The sequence below is a fragment of the Pollicipes pollicipes genome, unplaced genomic scaffold (genome assembly GCF_011947565.3).
Source record: "Pollicipes pollicipes isolate AB1234 unplaced genomic scaffold, Ppol_2.1 Scaffold_5724;HRSCAF=6776_pilon_pilon_pilon, whole genome shotgun sequence".
NCBI lineage: Eukaryota > Metazoa > Arthropoda > Thecostraca > Pollicipedomorpha > Pollicipedidae > Pollicipes > Pollicipes pollicipes.
In genome coordinates, this window is record NW_023596746.1 from 55,528,862 (window position 1) to 55,548,055 (window position 19,194).

The following is a 19,194-nucleotide window of genomic DNA, read 5'->3' on the forward strand; positions in this document are numbered from 1 at the left end:
GACGGACACGACACCGACCGTGGCCGGTACGGCACCCTGGCGACCAGTCATCAGTCAAAAGACGGACACGGCTGACGACGGGGTCTGCACTGCGGAGACACTTAAATATAAATAATAAAAACGCACAATGTCTAGCTTTACTTGCATACATTCAACAGCCTGATGGATCTTCTCAAGCTGCATTGATTGAAAATGAAGCAAGCGTCCGTGGCCTTGGCGCTTAACACAGTTAACCCGAAATGACGCCATTACCTGTTGCCTCACGATCTCCTCCACCTTCTGAGCGGTCTCCAGATTTTGCGGGTACGGCATACCGTGCGTGATGATGGTAGATTCGAGGGCTACCACTGCATTGCGGGCCCTGAGCGCTTCACTGACAGGTGGCGCCACCTGCATCGATAGGTGGCGCCACTGCCGCCAAGCTCGGCAGCTGCTGCCCAATGTCCAATGAAGAGCATAAGCGTTCTGCATCGCCATCTACAAGCTAGCTGCAATGCGTGAAAAAAGATGAAAAGCAATTAGATTTCTTTCAAAGATGTCATTTGTAGATGCACATATGGGCAAGAGCTAGGAAACAAAGTGAGAACTCATGCAGGACATGCTCTAAGATCAGTAAATTTCAATGGTCACCCTACCCTGCACCAAGTGTGCTCTTGAATAATTTTAACATCATCTTGGCAGAGTGGAATCTTTGACTCAAGGTAAGTAACAAAATTTTAATAATGTATTTACTAGCATCAAAGCAGTCAGAACATCCAGCACATCACACATGCATAGCATCACACAGTTGGCTCCATAAAATGACTTATACCATCAGGGATATTGCCTGACAAACAATTACATATTGTTCATGCTATTTGGCACACAAAAAATTGACTAAATCAGGCTGCACCCTGCCAACAAAAAAGACAAAAATGCTGAATCACAATAGCAATCTGAATGAATAAATTGTTTTCTGAATTTGATGGCAGGCATGATACAGAATAAGCTTTTTCTGCCAATCACACAGACAAAAATTACAGTGCAACAACATGCAGCTTGACATTCCCCTTCAAGGTTGTCTAAAGATGTTGCATATACTGGAATCCAGCCTTGTGAAATACAGTGCAACATAATCTTAGAAATATTATCATATTTAATAAATTCTCTATTATGGCACATCTGCACCAACATAAGCTGTTAGTAGATATTAGCAAAGTGATAAGATATGCAGCAAGTCCTAGTATGCAGATGCATGCATACTTTCTGACTCCTAACACACCAGTAGCATGTATTGATACAAGATCCATGAAGAGGAAGAATAAGAAGAGCAGACAATCAAATTATTTTGGATCAAAGATGATCTATGTAGGTCTATGCTCACTCCAGTGGAAAATTTAGTTTTGTTACTGGTGGCAGGGTACACAAATTATAGCAGTCAGAGTATAAACTTGCCCACAAGCATAGGCCTGCCTATTTTGGAATGTCAGCACAACGAACCTCGGGTGGAGTACATTTTATGTATGTAATGTGTGTAATGTGCTACAAGCTCGCCTATACATGCAGACTCTGTGAGTGACTTGCATACCCATATTCTTGACCCTAAGAGAGCTGGGATAAATAAAGAATAGTGCACCCTTCACCGTGTGTATCGCACAACGGTATACCTCTCATCAATGCAGCGCCTCGAGTGGAGCGGGCGCAGCTCTATCCGCACACCGCGCCTCGGCGAAATTTACACGTTGGTCAATTTGGCATTCACGTTCAGATTCAGGTCCATATTCGGGGTTACGCAACACATCCTTGACAACATTTAGTCCGAATCCTCACCCAAGGCCCTAGAGCAGAATCCTTACCAAGAGGGGAACAGTACTTAGTACAGATTCATACTAGAAACAGTGGAGTTTAGTACGCACATGTACTAAACAACGCAGCCCGGTAACCCAGGGCTGTGTTCCAATCGGGATCAGTTCTGCTGTTTGGTTGGGATGGGCGCTCACATTTTGGCATAAAAATATGACTGATCTGTCGATTTTCAGTCGCTTTGTCGTAAATATATTGTCGGACTGTTAGATTTCTGAGAAACCACAACACCGAGTGGAACGTGCTACGACGGAATCTTGCCCGCTCCGAGGACTCGCCAGCTGCTTACCCGAAGTGGAGATTGTGGTCCCCCTCCCCCTGGTGATGGTGGATGATCCCTGAGGGTGAATATGTAAATACTATTTTGCAGTTTTGTTCATTTGTAAAGGTACTGAAGTGTGTTAAAGTGATAACCTGAGACATCAAAAGCGGATGAAAAGTAAAAAGTGATGCCCAAATAAAAAGCCGGGGCTAAAGCAATAAAGAGTGGTTTTACTAGTGTGAGTGGTCCCTCAATATCATTTTGACCATTCTTAAGGAAAAGTCTAGCTGCAGTAGGTGGGTGTGCTGGTTAAAGAAAGTCAACAACATGGCATGGGAGCCATACACAGCATTATGAAAATATGCATACGTATTTTTCAAGAGTCTGGTACATTGATTCGTTAAAAGCAGGCAGACAGAATGCAAATCCCTAACTCACGTCTTAAGCAGGCAAATTAACATAGTTTTCATAGATAACTTTGTGAATGACATTAGTTGGCCAGCATCAAGGGATGGGGCTTTATAAAACCTTGGACTTTGGTGCCCCATATATTGGACTTTTGAGCAGTGTTTTTTTGTGGCTATATATTAACATGACTGCTATACTTGCTTGCACTGATGCACTACATGGTAAAATGCAGTAAGCAACCTGCAACATGCACTATAAAATCCTATTATTCTAATGGCTTGGTCCCCAAACAGCCATTTTGGCCCTTTAGAGAACCAGTTTGGTGCTAGATAAGGTGGTCATCTCCATGCACAATCCCGGTGTGATGATGCTCCTGGTTTGTGCTCAACTTCTTTCTCCTTTTCAAACATGAAATGTTTGTGTTGCAGGTACTAAGCCCTAGGGGTGTCAATTTTTGTAAATCATTGTGGGGCCAAACCAAAGGCTTGCCAACATACTGTCCATTTTGCCTCACCAAATTTAGCCCATGCCACTTTAATTTAATTTAATTTTTTTGAAAATTTTAATTTAATTTAATTTAATTTAATTATCCCACTTTAATTTAAGTAGTATAGTCTTTGATTTAAGCAACATAGAAGTCATGTAGCAAAGCCAATACAGTTAAGTCTTTGGTTTAAGCAGTATGGAAGTCATGCAGGGTTTGATCCAGGGAACAGGCACTGGCTGCATGCTTTTTCTGGTTGGCATGTGAAAACACCCTTTTTGATGCCACATTAGGGTCGCGATGGTGCTCTCCAGTGATGGCCACATGCAATTTGGTTGGGAGGATGGAGCAGGTTTATCCATGAAGGACTTAAGTCATCCCCATATTTCAGAGCTTCCAGCCAGAGCACTTAAACTGCACAAACCAATCTGCCTTCTTTAACTTCACGAACCAATGTCGCCTCCGTGGTCTAGGGGAAAGATGCTGGGCTCTTAATCCAGCGGCACTGGGTACGAGTCCCACGTGGGCGCATTGTTTGACCCGACTGACATGGAAAGGTCAGCTGGCAACTGGCCAACAAGGGTCAACCCAGGCCCGGGGTGGCCGTGCCGCAGCATTGTGCGGCACGTAAAACCTCCGCAGTCCGTCTGGCAAAAGGGCGAGGCAGAACTATCCTTGAACTGGACTGCACGACTTGGGTGGTGGGTTCGGGGTACACGCAATAAGCTATGCTTGGCGGATACTCTGAGCCTGAAGTCACCCATGCAAGCCATCCAGAATAAATTTATTAAAAATCAGTGTTTTATGGTGCCAGGTGTGTGAAGTTTGTTTGCGTCGTTTATCTGCTCAGCTGTTGCGATTTGTATCTTGTGCTAAGAGCAAGAATGACTTTGTTATGAGTGGTATGAGATGTCCACTATGCAGAAAGATTAAGACATAGTTGGTTGTGATAATCTTTTAACCCACATTTCATGTGGTATTCCAGCTAAAAAGATTTGGGGGGGGGGGGGGCAAGCCAGATTGGCCAGGGCCCACTCAACATCGTGGGGCCAGGGCCCTCACAAAAGAATACAAATCAACACCTGTGCTGAGCCCTGCATGTTCTGGTTTTACAATGGTATGACTGACTGTATCGGCCTGTGATACACAATATAGAACAAAATCTTGAGTGAGTTTGTTTTGTCCAGAGAAAATACCAAGCGAAGCTAGTTGCATGCACCCTGAACCAGACAGTGCTTGGCCTGTCTGGTGCTTGCGCCTGAAACCCCAAAGAACTGAGAGTCCAATCCGGGGATCTCATTAACCTGGAACCCTAACAGCATCCTTCATCTACCCTTTGGGAATCAGGCACACATCTGCCCTTGAAAGCCCCAACCCCAGTAATACCTTCGTCAGGTGCCTATCTTGAGGGTTATTATGAGGGAGAGCAGCAGCATGTTTGTCATGCCATACAGTACCATGACATGGCTACCCAGCCAGTTACCAGCAGATTTTGCCATGCCAGTGTGGCCAGTCATGTGCCTGCTCTGGGAATCATACCCCGTGAACCTAGATCACATGCCCATCATCTCCCTACAGGGTACAGAGGTGAAAGGTTTTTCTTCATATGAATGAAGAAATAATGCCTAAGGGCTGGAGTGGAGTTGACAATTTACTTGTCTGTATGCTTGACAGTGCTGTCAGTTGCCATGGAACATGTAAACGTCTTGGTTTTGGTGCTGGTAATTTATTATACACTATCTGTTTGTTGCTTTTGGGGGCCAGTTACACAACTAGCTTGACATTTTAAGACATCAATTACAAAGACATAAGATTCTTTGGGCATTCATTGTGGTGATTATGGGCAATATAGTCACGGAAGTATGTTTATGTTGTCTGTTTTGGGGGTGGGTATATGATTAGCTCAATATTGTTATCATTCAAAATATGATTTGTATAACATGTTGCAATGCAAATTTTCTGCATATTGTCAAATGTTTGTTGCCTCCATCTCTGTACTGCTTGCACTGCACATCAAATGATTCTTTGTTTTTCAGAGTCTTCTGTTCATCCCTATGCCCACTGTAGCTCTGCAGACATGAGTCTTCTAGGGAAACGTGGCCGCTGCTGGCCGAAAGCTATGCGGTCTTGCATTAACAGGTTGCCAGGAAATGCTCGTCAGGCAACTGAGGACGACTGTGCCAGTTTTTAATTCTGGAGAGAGATATCAAAGCAGAATATGGAAGGGAGAGGAAGACACTTCCTGACAAACAGATGGTAGTTGATGGATTGAAAGAACTGAAACATGAAGTGGGTGTGTGGAAAGACGAATTCTGGAACAAATTCACCAAGGAGGCCTCTCTTTCTCGTGCGACCAGGTGGGTGTGCGTCCGCACAACGCGTGGCAGTGAGCATGACCGTCCGTGTACAGGCAGCGTAACGCGTGACTCGCCCCGGTTACCACAGCCTTCGACAACGTCTGAAACAGCTGCGCCTAACCGACCAAGCCGGGAGCGCGCCGGCAAGCGACACGTTTCCAGCGGCGCCGGCGAGCGCAGCCGGCTGGCGGGCCGTACTGGCGCCACCGCGGTCCTCTCGCTTCACGCTCTCGCGTGTGCTGCCGGCAGGCGAGGTGGACACGGTGTTCCAGCTGAACAGCGAGGCGGCGCTGGAGCGCTGGATCGTCACGGCCGACCGCGACAACAGCGACGGCCAGAGCCAGGGCGAGCTGGTGCTCGGCCGCCACGGCAAGGCCGTGCTGCGCGGCACGCTCGACACGACCCCCGCCGAAGGACGGCAGCAAGCAGCGCGCCGGCTACTGCAACATGCCGCTGTTCTGCGACCGCAGGTCCGTCGGCGCCCCCTCACGGGACCGGCGCGGTCCCCGCACGGGGCCGACGCGCCGGGCTGCGGGCCGCCGCGTGGGACGGGGTGTCGATGCCGTTAGGGTTGGCTAGGAGTGCGGTCGGGCCATGCGGCCGTTGTCGCGATGACAACGCTGGAGGGCGTTGCGCAGTGGCGTTGTATGCGTGAGATGCGCCGGGGCTGGCACGGACAGGAGTGACCAGAGACCTTGACGAATTGTTTTGGGAACGAACAGTGTTGTGCTGTGCGTGCTGAAGTCTGGTATTTGTGTTGCAAAAGCATAAGCTTTGGCACTTATTTTATGATATTTTATATCTTTTATTAAATTCCTTGAAACAATGTCAGGGAATACCCAAGCTTGCAAATGCACTTGCCCTGGCCCACTGCTCATTTGTATTCAGTGCTCACGATATGCGCCAGACATCTGGGGACAGACATCGCTCGTCATCAGGCATCCTCTACACGTCACTGGAGGCGTTCCAGAGGTGCCAGCCACGTCCAGCAGGTGGACCGCACTACACAGCGCGTTGAAAAACTCGCGTTCCACTTTCCAGAAGTCTTTCAAAGCGGGACGGCTTCTTCGACTGGTCGGCGTACACGCACGTGGTACTGCGCGTGCGTGGTGACGGGCGCTCCTACATGCTGAACCTGGCCTCCATGGGCTACTTCGACCTCATGTGGAACGACATGTACTCGTTCCCGCTGTACACGCGCGGCGGGCCGTACTGGCAGGTGTCTCGGGTGGGTGTCGCCTTGCGCCCTCCCGAACCGCGTGAGCAGGACCGCCAGCGCGCGACTCGCAGCTGCGTCTCGCCCTGTGACGTATTGGGCCGCACGGACGGCCGCTGCCTGTGCGTGGTGTCGCCTCGTCCCGTCCGTGAAGCGTAGTCGTGGTGATAGCACTGTCCAAACCGGGTAAAAAAACAACTCAGAGGCTGCTGATATGCTTGCGACCGTTGTGGTCAGCTGCCCCGTCAAGCCCCATTGTGTTGACAAGCGTTGCCAACATTCCACAGTCATTTCGGTGTATTTCCCGACTGCCACGCCCGGAGCCGCTGCCGGTATCCACCGGAGGCGCAGTCTGCAGCGCGCCGCTCACCGTCCGCGCCTCGCCGCAGATCCCGTTCTCCAAGTTCTTCCTGTCGAGCAAGGGACGAATCCAGGACAAGCAGTGCCCACTGATGCAGGACCGGATCACCAGCATCGGCATCACGGCCGCCGGCGTGAGCGGCCCTTTCCAGCTGGAGATCGACTACATCGGGCTCGAGATGGACCCCAAGCACGACGAGGAGTTTGCCTACGAGATGTACAAGACGCCGTCCTTCATCGCCGGCGTGTAGCCGCCTGGCCGCCGGACGACCGGCGTCGCTGTAGTTGCGAGGCGCGTCCGCGCCGGCGGCCGTCGCCGTGCTGGTCAGAACCGGCGCCAGTGCGGTCGGCGGCGGCGTCGGCTGGCGGTGCGGCCCGTCTGCCATCTCAGGGGAGCGCTGCGGCTCGGCCGGGCCCGCCGCGGGCGCGCAGCCTCGATCGCTCGACCGGTATTGGAACTGGTGCGAGCGTGTGTGCCGCGTGCTTGACCTCATTGTGATAGGAGACCTGGGCCGGACTGCGCCCCCGCTCCCTGCCGAGACTAGCCGTTGTTGTGGATGTGGCGTGTTGTGCTCGTGCCGAGCTGATGTTGGCTCTGCGCCGACTGCGCCCCGCTCCCTGCCGAGACTAGCCGTTTGTTGTGGATGTGCCGTGTTGCGCTCGTGCCAAGCTGACCTGGGCTCTGGTTTTTCGGGCGAGGCGTGACGCCGCGGGTCTGGCCGCTGCGCGCGCCGAACATGTCAGCAGCACGTCACCCAACTGCAGCCGCCTGTAGCAACGAATAGATGCGAGTGATTCATTACCTCTGTCGACTCGACCTGACTCGCGGACATTTGCCAGCGAGCACAGCAGCGTGCAACGCAACCTCCAAGCGCTCGTTTGCCACTGCTGGCAGTTGCCAGCCTCGCTATTTGTTACCTAATCGCGGTAGCGTGTGGTTATGGGGAAACTAATCATACAGAAAGCGATCTGTCTGTCTGGCGATTGGCATATCGACTTCACTCCACGCACATAGGCTTTACACATCCACGAGGGTTCCATTCTGGTGGCGCGAGTCGTGTCTCCGTCCGGAATGTCTCTGCAGCTCGAGCAGACCTGCTGACCCATAAAACCGCGTATCATACAGATACATCCACAGCGGAGCTTACAACTTAGAGACGCCTGCCGCCCTTACATCATGAGCGAGATGCGCCCCCGGAGACCGCGCGTCGCCAAGTGCCCGCACTCGATCTTCATCCATGTGGGATTAACGTGCTGAATTCAGTTGGCAGCTCAGAGCGCTTGATGACACTTGCTCCGATGTAGGGAACTCGGGCTTGGTACAGCATGTTGCGCTCTATGCTGTTCGTGGGGGGGGGAGTGATATCGCAGGTGTCGTTTTCAAGATGGAGCAATAACTCTTGTTGCAGTACTGAGACGATGTAATACTTCTAGCAATGAAGAGCCGACTATTCCTGTCTACATCACCTTCCTATCCTCCGTAGCATCGGCCGGCGGGCCGGCCACTTCGTGCCGGACCACAAACGACATTGTGCCGATCTTAGGTGTATGGTCAATCCACGTCTTCGCGTACATTCGGATGGCGAGTCCTCACCCAGCACTGGAACGTACCGATCTGTCGGGCGCGTGAACAGGCTAAAGCAACACAACGGCAACAGAGCCCGCGCTGCACGCGCCATATAAACCGATCATCCGCCACCATGCCGGTCACGACACCACGTGGCATGAGGACAGGTCACGACCTGACATCGGCGGTGGGGCGAGGCCGGCCGCACCGCCACTGGGGACGCCCCGATCACTGGCTCGCGCGCCACCAAGCGGTTTTGTAGTCCCACTAGCGGTGAGATCACGGCCGCGAGCCGCGGACCACCATCGCGTCCGAGGCGCGGTCGGCCCAGTCCGCACGCACAACACGGCTGTGGCGAGTGGGCGCGGTTGGCGCGAGGCCGCGCTCGAGCCCGCGCGAGCGGCCCCGACCTCGCCGGGACGCCCCAGGTCGTGTGGCGCTCAGATGCCCCCCGTCCGGGGGTGATGTCCCGTGCGTAGGCCCGCCACCCGCCATTGCTGCCACGACGCGCTGCCGCCGACGGCCACGCGGACCGCTGTCGTGACCCGCTGTCCGCACCGTCGCTCTCCTGCGCCCATGGCGGCGGAGCCGACGGTCTACGCGGACCGCTGTCGTGACCCGCGCTGTCCGCACCGTCGCTCTCCTGCGCCCATGTCGAGCGGAGCCGACGGCCTAGCGGACCGCTGTCGTGACCCGCGTTGTCCGCACCGTCGCTCTCCTGCGCCCTAGGCGGGCGGAGCCGACGGCCACCGCTCACCGGCGGCGCTCGCGGCTGCCGCTGCGGCCGCCCCGGTGCCGCCGCTCCGGCTCGCGGGAGCGGCGCCGCTCGCGGCTTCCGGCCTCCGGCTCCGCTGGGCCGCGCTCCTTCCTGACGTTGCTGCCGGGCCGTTCGCGGCTACGGCGGCGTCGGCGCTCCCGGGAGCGGCTCCGGCTTCGCTGGCGGTCCCGCGGCCTCTCCTGCTGGTCGCGGCTCCTGCGTTCTGATGGTCTCGACTTCGACTGTCCTGGTGGTCTCGACTTCGACTGTCCTGGTAGTCTCGACTCCTGCTGTCGTGGTGGTCTCGAGTCCGACTGTCGTGGTGGTCTCGACTCCGACTGTCGTGGTGGTCTCGACTCCGATTGTCGTGATGGTCTCGACTTCTGCCATCGTGGCGGTCTCGACTCCGGCTGTCGCGCCGCTCGCGGCCGCGGCCGTCCTGGTGCTCGCGGCCCCGGCTGCCGCCGCGCCCCTCCCGGGCACCGGCGTCCGGGTCGCGTTCGCGTCGGATGCGCTCCTTCTCCATGGCAATCTCCTCGGCGATGTCGCGTGCCTGTGGCGCCCTGCGGACGGCGATAGTGTCAGTGGGGCCGGTCCACTGCCACCCCCACGGCCACGGAGGCGACCGCCCGCCCGCGGGCGATCCCATGCGGCCGCGCGGAGGGCGCGGTGAGTGTTGAACACAAGCGCCACGGGTCGCACACTCCGATGATGAGACAGCTCAGAGAAGCCAGCCGGATTCCCCACAACACCACGCAGGCTTTCGTCTGGGTAAGGCCGATAGGCAACAACGTTGAACGCACGCTACGGAACTAAAAGGTCAACTGTAATTGGCGTGGCACATTTTAGGGACTACAGATCGCCCCGGATGGTCCCCTGTTACTGGTATCATGACACGCCCGTAAAACCAAACGACGGATGATAAACGATCGACAGAAAAACAGAGCGGAAATCATGGAGAACCCAGATTATTGACAGCATAAAAATATCGACAAGAATCGAAATGGAAAATTGTTCCATTCCATCGTGCCGGAAACGTACTGAGTGTCACACATACACGCTATTACTAAGAGACAGTCACAGATAATGAAATGAGTGATGGACGACTGGCAAAAAAATCCATAGGGATAACTACTGACATGGGAAACTATCGCACACCGACAAACCGACATGACAATGAATGTTCTGCAGAAAAAGAAAAATGCTGAAACTACAATTTATATGGGTTGAAACGACACCCATCCATTCGAACACTTTCTATTTCGATGTTCCCACCTAGCGTTTACAAGCGTTTATCCAGCGTTAATAAGCGTTAGTCCCCACAAGCGTTTACCACTGGATCATTTTCAGTGCCACCATTTTTGCGTGTGGACAATTCAAACCACGTGCATGCTTTCTATCGACTGCATTTAACTTTTTCCATCCGATATAACGCCCAGTTAGCGAATCACCAACGCTCTAGCGACCCACGCTAAGGCACCGTTCACAGCAGCGCCGTCCGCAAGCGGGGGCACCGACCTGTTCTGGTCCCGGCCGGGGCTGCGCTCGCGCGGCGAGGGCCGCTCGGCAGGGGCCACCGGCCGCGCCACCGGCGTCTCGCCTGCCTGCGGTCCCCCGATCGCCGGGAAACGCTCCTTCAGCAGCTTCTGGACCTTCATCTGCAACACATGGCCCGCACGGTCAGCGAACAGGAACACACGGTCAGCGGAAGGGAGCTCACGGTCACGGGACGGGAGGGCACGGTCAGCGGAAGGGAGCTCACGGTCAGCGGAGAGGAGCTCACGGTCAGCGGACGGGAGCGTACGGTCAACGGACAGGAGCGTACGGTCAACGGACAGGAGCGTACGGTCAGCGGAGGGGAGCGCACGGTCACGGGAAGGGAGGGCACGGTCAGCGGAAGGGAGCTCACGGTCAGCGGACGGGAGCGTACGGTCAACGGACAGGAGCGTACGGTCAACGGACAGGAGCGTACGGTCAGTGGAGGGAAGCGCACGGTTACGGGAAGGGAGGGCACGGTCAGCGGAAGGGAGCTCACGGTCAGCAGAAGGGAGCTCACGGTCAGCGGACGGGAGCGTACGGTCAACGGACAGGACCGTACGGTCAACGGACAGGAGCCTACGGTCAACGGACAGGAGCGTACGGTCAGTGGAGGGGAGCTCACGGTCAGCGGAGAGGAGCTCACGGTCAGCGGACGGGAGCGTACGGTCAACAGAAGGGAGCACACGGTCAGCGGGGGAGAGGGGGAGCCCGCGGCGTGACGGAGGATCACGCGCTGGGATATGCATTGGAGACATTATCCTGGTCAATGGTGCATTGTTGCGCAAGCTTTCGTACAGGTCCTTCTGGGGTCGTCACTGGGTTGGAAGCGTGCGCTCAGAAGACGAAGTGTGGGTGTAGTGATCGACAGCAGGTGTCTAACTACGTTGATGATAATGGTCATTGGGGTTTTAGGGTGCGCCGACTTCTGAGGCCATTCTACGTCCATAACAGTTAACTTGCTACCAAAGTGTAGAAATGGCTGTCAATCCTACGCTTGTCAAAAATGAGAACAGTTGTTCCGTGCCGAGCATACGAGAATCTTCACCACTAATGTCTGAAAAGGTGAGACCTGAGGTGTCTCGTTCCAAGCGCCCGCTCCGCTCCAGGCGCCTGCTCTTTGCGGAACTGTGGGTAAGAGTGAAATAACGTGGCGAACCGTAAGTGGCGCATCACAATGACATTTAAGCCGTTCTTCAACGCAGCAGAGGTAGCTATGCGGTACATGCGTGTGGCCAATCCGTAACCTGCTGAGAATTACTTCTTTGCGTCTCAACTGACGCGAGCTTGACGGCCATGGACCCAGCTGTGGCTTGATCACCTTTAACTTATTGCTCACAGTCGCGTCCCAGCAGCGTTGCCACTTCTACCTCATATATGTCGTGATGGCAGGGAAAAAGTTCCTTGCCGGCAAGGGTAGAGAGCAGGCGCAAGGTGCGCGCGCTGACCATTTTGCGGCCGCGTCAGCAAGCTCGTTATTATCTTGTATAGTGGGACAAGGTGGTGCACACTGAGGCGTGTTTCGGTAAAGAAAGTGACCGAATGGCTTGGTCATTTATAAATGCAGCACCAACGCCTACCTCCGTTTTTGGACCCCATCGGTATATGTGGCTTTAAGTCCTATGTGAGACCCGATGTGTCCCAAAGCCTTCGACCTTAAGTCGCCTGGGATCGCTCCCTGTTTGCTGATGCATGAAAGGGAGACATCCACTTTTGGCGAAATTAGCTCCCGTGGAGGTACCAGCACGGGACGCGACGTTAACACACCACGCAAACTAATATCACTTTCGCACAACAGCCCCTTCATTTGAACGCCAAATGGAATAGCGTACGGCCTTCCGCTACCTTGAAACATGCTTGCAACAATACGTGCAAAAAGTGCTCGGTGAGTCGGATGGTTTGGAAATTGGACCAGCTTGCAATAGTATCACATGCCAAGCATTTCCGTTCTCAGTGCCAACGCCGGTTTCATTTACTTGCACCGCAAGGCTGGCAACTGGTGCTGCCCTGAGTGCTCCGGTCACAACGCCTAATGAGGAATGATGCACGGTGTCTAGTAAACGTAAACAGGCGCCTCATTATATTGGAAACGCAAATATTTCCATGAACATACAGCTAATCAAATGATTCGCACCACACACACACCACAATAGCAGGCTACATCATCGCCGTCGTGATCGAGAAATCTGTCTATCATGGCCGTTTATCATCACCAGGCCACGAGGCTGTTCCCCAGTCGTTCATTACGGCGGACGTGGGGACCGCTTGCTCCGTGAGGAGGGCGCGGACCTCACCTGGATCGGCACGGGGATGCGGGGGAACAGCGTGCCGTACCAGTCCAGCTTGACCAGCATCTTGCGCACCATGACGCCGACGGTCATCTCCTCGCCGCCTCCAGCCCTGACGTCGATCATCTGCGGGTGGAGGGCAGAGGGCGGCGGCGTCAGCGGCGGACGCCAGCGCACGGCGGCGGCCACGCGCGGCCAACTCCAGACCGACGGCACTGCTGACTGACAAGAGAGCGCACAGGGCCGCGCCGCGACCGGACGCGGCGCGCCACCGCGCCCGCGCGCGCCACGCACGCGTACTGTGAGGCAGCGAAGACAAAGCCGGCCCACCCCGCGTCGTTGCCTGATTACTTGCGAGGGCGCACGGTCCGTGGCGTCTCCGAGCGGCGCAGAGCTCCCTGTCGGAACAGAGCACAGGCCGGTTCAGGGTCATCCGAGCGGCCGCGCTGCCGCCGCCGTCGCCGCTACCGCCGCGCAATGTGCCAAACACACAGAGTCAGGCGCGGTAGACACAAACACGGCACAGACCGGCCCGGCCGGCCCGGCCCGGCACGGGAGGGCATGGTGGGACCCGAGACACCCGCAGCCGCACCGGCCAAACACGCGCCGAAATACATAGCCGTCAGCTGAGATTACTGGTGGGAAGGAGCTGAAGCCGAGGCTCACTAGAGTGGTTGGTGCGGACGCGAGCACCGGGTAATGCTCGTCTGGTATGGTCGCTTGTGTGGTCTTCATACGCACAGCATGTCAATTTGAAAAAGGCCGTGATATGTATCAAATAACATCTATGAACTTTTTTTTTGCTGCGCTGCAGATCTATGATAATTTGAATCTTTTTTGTGCAGCCCATCTTCATCTGCCTAGGAAAATATCTCCATGACAGCCCCTGGAACACGAACACACATCTCTCAATTTCAGAATATCCTTCACCTGCTATCGTTGCTAGTGTCTCGCAAATGGCGTCTTTAGCTGCTGAGCCCTGGGACCAAGGTCTGTGTCTCTAGCTATCAGGCCGCACTGATTGCGGGAAAGATACCAATTTAAATGTCCGGTAATTTTCAACAATACTTGTCAGATAACGCGTGCTTCCGACTATTTTAGCATCCTTACTTGCACCTTTTAAACTGACCTTTCAGGCGAAACACTTTATAACACTGTGGTTTTGTTCGTGCGGTGTTCGTGTGGTGCGATGATCAAGGAGCGCGTGCGGCATCTGACCGGGGCGCGTATCTCGACTGGTGCCCCGTCCCAGAGTACGGCGTCCGCTGTCGTGGAGCGGCGCGGCGCCGCCCCGCGCCAGCGCTGCCCTTACCTCCTCGTCCTCCAGGTACGGCTCAAACCAGCCCCAAAGGTCCGCCGGCGGCTGCGTGTACCTGCCGGGCAGCGACGGGCCGTCAGCCGAGCCGACAGACGCCAGCAGGAGCGACCGCCGCGCGCCAGGCCAGCCCGTTCGCGTGCGGGAGGCGCACGGCACAGCATACATAAAAAGATGCTCCCTTCACTAAGTCACATGCAGCAGAATACGTCCGGCGCGTCGCGCAACCACACACTGTCAAATTGGTAATTATTTGGTAACTTTTCAGTGCATATGGCTGCTGAGGTCACCAAGGTCACTAAGGTCACTGAGGTCGCTAGCCTCGCCAAGACCAACACTCTTGGAAACCAGATCCATGACCACACTGTGAGTTTTTGGGTCCCGAGACTGTCCAGTTTCCTAGCCTTTGCCTCTGCTGACTTCCTCCGTAGCCCCTGTCAACGATGACAATACCACAGGTACCCACCTGAGGTACATGAAGCCCAGGCCCCGCAGGTACGGTGAGTCGGTGTGATGTAGCAGGCCGTTCACCTGCTTGCGGGTCAGGCGGAGAGTGAACAGCTTGTAGAGGCAGGAGAAGGCTGTGGAGACGATGCCGCCCACGCCAACGCCGCGCACCTGGTGAAAATGGCGACCAGCACTGGTTAGCCACTGTCACCTGGTCACCACCTAGTCAGTGACAATGACCAAGCATTGCACATCACTTGCCTTGCCAAGCTATATTTCTGAAGCACAGTCCATGCTGCAGGCTGGCTGTCTCTGGGTTTTAATTACATGCATGTGCAAAAGGACAACAGACATCCTACACCACTAACACCATATAACCAATATGGTGTGCAGAGGCCTTTTGCAGCCTTTGTGTCATGTTTAAAAGGCATTAAGTCTTTACCAACAATGAAGGCCTCCATGCAACCAACTTACCCCTCCACACATCCCAGTTTGTCCTCCTGTCTTCCTGCTACCCTTCTCCCAGGGCTCAAGATGGTTCACATTGTAGTAGATCTCGTCGATAACTTCATGGTACGTTTTGAATTCGAACAAATTCACTGCAGACAACACACAAAAAGTCACTTTCAAGGTCACTGTACATAATTCGAGGGATGCCACACAATCTCTATTATACAAGCAGACCATAAAACAGACATGCTATCTTGACAGTCACAACTATGCACAAACAACACCATCCCCCTCCACATCCCACACCCAGCTCCCTTAATCAAAAAGAGGGAACCCAGATAGAGTAGCTGCTTTTCCCAGGACTATATTATGCTATATAATATATGGCTACAGTAGCCTCTATCAGACAGTATCTAACACATTAGATTAAGGGCTGCAAAGAAGTGGGACATTATCTCAACCCCTGGATCTCATGTGCACAGGACTTTATGAATGCTGGATGTTTTGAGCTCTGGATGCTGCGGTTCAGGATGGGTTCAGGATGCCGTGCGCCAGGACTTAATGATTCTCCTGTCTAGGGACATTGGACAGTTTCTCGATGTTATGAATGCTGGATGCCAGTGAATATAGACGTTTTGACCAATGGACTTTATGAACTCTGGACATTTCAACACACATCTGTACTGAAAGTATTCAAAGCACCATCAGTAGCACAAAATGACATACCTTTGAAATAGTGTGAAGACTGGATGTTTGTGAGGACTAGATTGTTCAGGTTCATTGTCTTTTCATTTCCCCATAATGGCAGAGTATTGGTGTTCTTTTTCTGATACTCCACATCCTCATCCTCTTCACTATGATTCTGCTGCATTGTCCTGATCTGAAAACAACATATTTTGTCAAAATGTGACACTTATTTATCAGGCACATTCCTGCAGGCTACAGCTACACCAGTCCTGAGAACAGCACAGTACACAAGCCACCACAGCTGACCAGTGACCTGTGCCAGGCACAGGTCAGCTCATGCAGCAAATCATCATTATCAATGACTATTATTATTATTAGGATTATTAATGAGCTACTGATTAATTAACTGAATTAGACTCAGGTACAATAGGAGATCAGGTATGAGAGAAAAGAACACAGCCATTCAGGAACCCACTTAATTTGTATCACATAACATAACTTCACCAGGCTGTTAACACTAAATCAGTGTGTTCATTAAGACTTTTCAATGATGAACATGATGATCACTCATCAGAGATCAGCATGCATCTAGCTTATAAGCAAATGGTGTTATTGCCTACAGTAAGATAGCTGTGTCAGATCATGCTGTAGAGGGAGGAAAAATTTGTTGTAATGCTTTGGGCTATTACATGCAATGTGCCACACAAAAGGTAAAAACTCAGTACAAGGCTATCTAAGTTAGTCATGAAAAACCTTAATGGTCTTATAAAATTAGGCATTTTGAACCCTTAGGGATGAATCTTTTTACGTTCTGATTGTTTGTGTACAAGCTTTGACTGTACCTTAAAAATGAGGAGTGTAGGCTTAAAGAAGGTACAAAAAGGGTGGCAAGAATGGTCAAAGGTGTAAAAAATTTGGGTACAACACTGTCATCTAAAAGTTACCTTTGAATTTAAAAGAAACAACATGGTGAAAGGCCATAAACACAACATTAAGTTGGTAGCAGATCATTGGATAAGCCATCTACCAGTAATGACATCATGAATATTACCTGGCTCCCATTTTCAAAAAAATAATACATGTAAGTACTTCATGATGTTGGAAGAGCTTTTGAGCATTCTAGCCAGACTGCAAAAATATGTCAGACCAAACATGCTTGGTATAGCAACAACAGAATGGTGACAATTTTAGGGCATGCATGCTTAAATCATAGGACTCAGCTCCAGGCTTAGTGCATTCATCACAATTTCAGCACATACTACCTAATGTTTTGAGAAACAATGGTGTTTCAATCATATTTCAGCCAGCAATACACTGATTTTTGTATCCACAAATGACTTGAATCTTTTGCACATTCTGGCTGAGTCAGAATTTGATTTCAACAGGCCGAGGTTCGGTGCTGGGCATGCAGATGTTGCACCGGCATCTGGTGCAGTGGGCACATATTTTTCAGCACAGCATTCTAGGAAAACAAACTTAAGAGAATAAACTTCATTACCTAGGCTCTTATCACATGAATGATTACAGGTAGCACATAATAACATGTCTTGTGACTGAATCACCACTCTTCCATCTGCAATGCTAACAGGTCTCATCTCAGGCATTTGGCAAAACCATGTACCACAACAAAATATATATTTGGGTGGCATTAACAAGAACCCAACTTAGTTAAACAGGGTGGGAAAAGTGTGAACTATTAAGATCACAGCAGTGCCCCGAGTTTATGCATCTTGTACTCATGGTCTTGCCTATTTCACTCTGCATAAGCATTATAAGCCTTTTGTACAAAGTCGGACTTGTAGAGATCCATGAGAACCCTCAATACCCCTTTCAAAAATCCGTACAAGTCTACGTCCAGGCACCTTACTCTAAAAACTAACTCTAACCGCACGCTGACTCAACGGAAATGGAATTATTGGAATTGGAACATTGGAATTCTAACCGCATGACAACGTACAACCCACATTCACCTACCTATCTTTATCTAAACGCCAGCCTATCCGTCCCAACTTGCAACCCAGTTAAACAACGGACAGCCACACTTCTTAACCACGACTAGTCACTCGGAGACAGGCCATTCACTAACTAGCTACTCCTATTTTAAATCCTCGAACGTTTCGGCGCAGTGGTGCTTATTGAGACAACTTTCGGCGTGAAGCTTACGTCATATTTGTCGCTGCCCGACTTTGAGTCGTTGCAGCAATATGAAATTAACACCACGTACGAAGCCTAAAAGCGTTGATGTGGGAAGTGCGACGCAATCTCTGAGTTGAAGGTGATTATATGGTGTACATCAGACTTTGGCAATTAAATATCAACAGAAGGGACCATGGGGTCATGACGCCTACCCCTACCCCTTGCGCTCCGAGGCAGCTTATAGTCGGCAAACGAATGCAAGTTTTTGCAGTGTTGAACATCAAGCACGATCGATTGGTTGACTCCGGCCTCCAGGACTCAGATGATCAGAAAATCCCAAAGCGAAGATGGTAAACCATACGCACTGCAAATAAAAACTCTTCGCTTACTGGAAGGGTCGTGGTTGAAAACGCTATAGGGCGCATTACACTCTCCCGGGCTCTAATGCTGTTGGGATCCTTTATCATTCTGACATTGATGAGATCCTTTAGAGGTCTCCGGTCTCGGAAAACCAGAAATTTAGGGGTTGCGGGTCCGAGGATATAAGGGTACGATTCAGTCCACGCAGGTCGAAGAAAAAAAAGCGTACCAAGTGAGAGAACGTCCAAAAAGGTTTCTTTTGTCAGAGAATAAGTTTGGACAGTAACAGCATGCTATCTGAAGAGGGAGAACCCCGAAGGCCTACCCTCAGGAGAATTACGCTCACTGGACCTCCGCTGACGAGGCCTGCGCTTACTGGACCTTCACTCACGAGGCATACACTCACTGGACCTACTCTCAGGACACCTACGCTCGCTGGACCTACGCTCAGGAGACCTACGCCCGCTGGATCTACGTTCAGGAGGCCTACACTTGCTGGACCTCCGCTCACGAGGCCTAAGGTCGCTGAAACTACGCTCACGAGACCTACGCTCACTGGACCTGCTCTCAGGAGACGTACGATACCGTGATGCCCACATATCGAGCCACTGCTGGTGGGCCCGTCGTCACCTACCATGGAGAGGGTAAACGAAAACTGACTATCAAAGGCACTAGACAGCGTTGTCCGCTGCTGTGTGGGTCCGCATCACAGCTTAACACCG

General features: G+C 52.4%; 3 protein-coding genes across 3 annotated transcripts in view; 1 reads left to right on the forward strand and 2 right to left on the reverse strand.

Moving 5' to 3' along the window:
- Nucleotides 1–5,800: 5,800 nt before the first annotated feature.
- LOC119103229 (complex I intermediate-associated protein 30, mitochondrial-like) lies at nt 5,801–7,189 on the forward strand. Its single transcript, XM_037226670.1, has 3 exons — nt 5,801–5,823; nt 6,395–6,581; nt 6,959–7,189. The coding sequence occupies exons 1-3, from the start codon at nt 5,801–5,803 to the stop codon at nt 7,178–7,180; spliced, it is 432 nt and encodes a 143-aa protein (XP_037082565.1). The 3' UTR covers nt 7,181–7,189.
- A 1,586-nt stretch (nt 7,190–8,775) lies between these two features.
- Nucleotides 8,776–18,101, reverse strand: LOC119103230 (pre-mRNA-splicing factor 38B). The gene is made up of 9 exons (XM_037226671.1): nt 17,951–18,101; nt 16,016–16,169; nt 15,314–15,438; nt 14,859–15,010; nt 14,390–14,450; nt 13,084–13,203; nt 10,772–10,911; nt 9,370–9,816; nt 8,776–8,845 (listed from the first exon to the last, which is right to left on the reverse strand). The coding sequence occupies exons 2-9, from the start codon at nt 16,158–16,160 to the stop codon at nt 8,776–8,778; spliced, it is 1,260 nt and encodes a 419-aa protein (XP_037082566.1). The 5' UTR covers nt 16,161–16,169; nt 17,951–18,101.
- The window catches only part of LOC119103231 (uncharacterized), an 8,827-nt gene continuing 5,867 nt past the window's right edge, over nt 16,235–19,194 (reverse strand). Inside the window, exon 7 of the mRNA XM_037226672.1 lies at nt 16,235–16,289. Coding sequence (XP_037082567.1) covers nt 16,235–16,289 — 55 coding nt within the window. The remainder of the gene's footprint in view (nt 16,290–19,194) is intronic.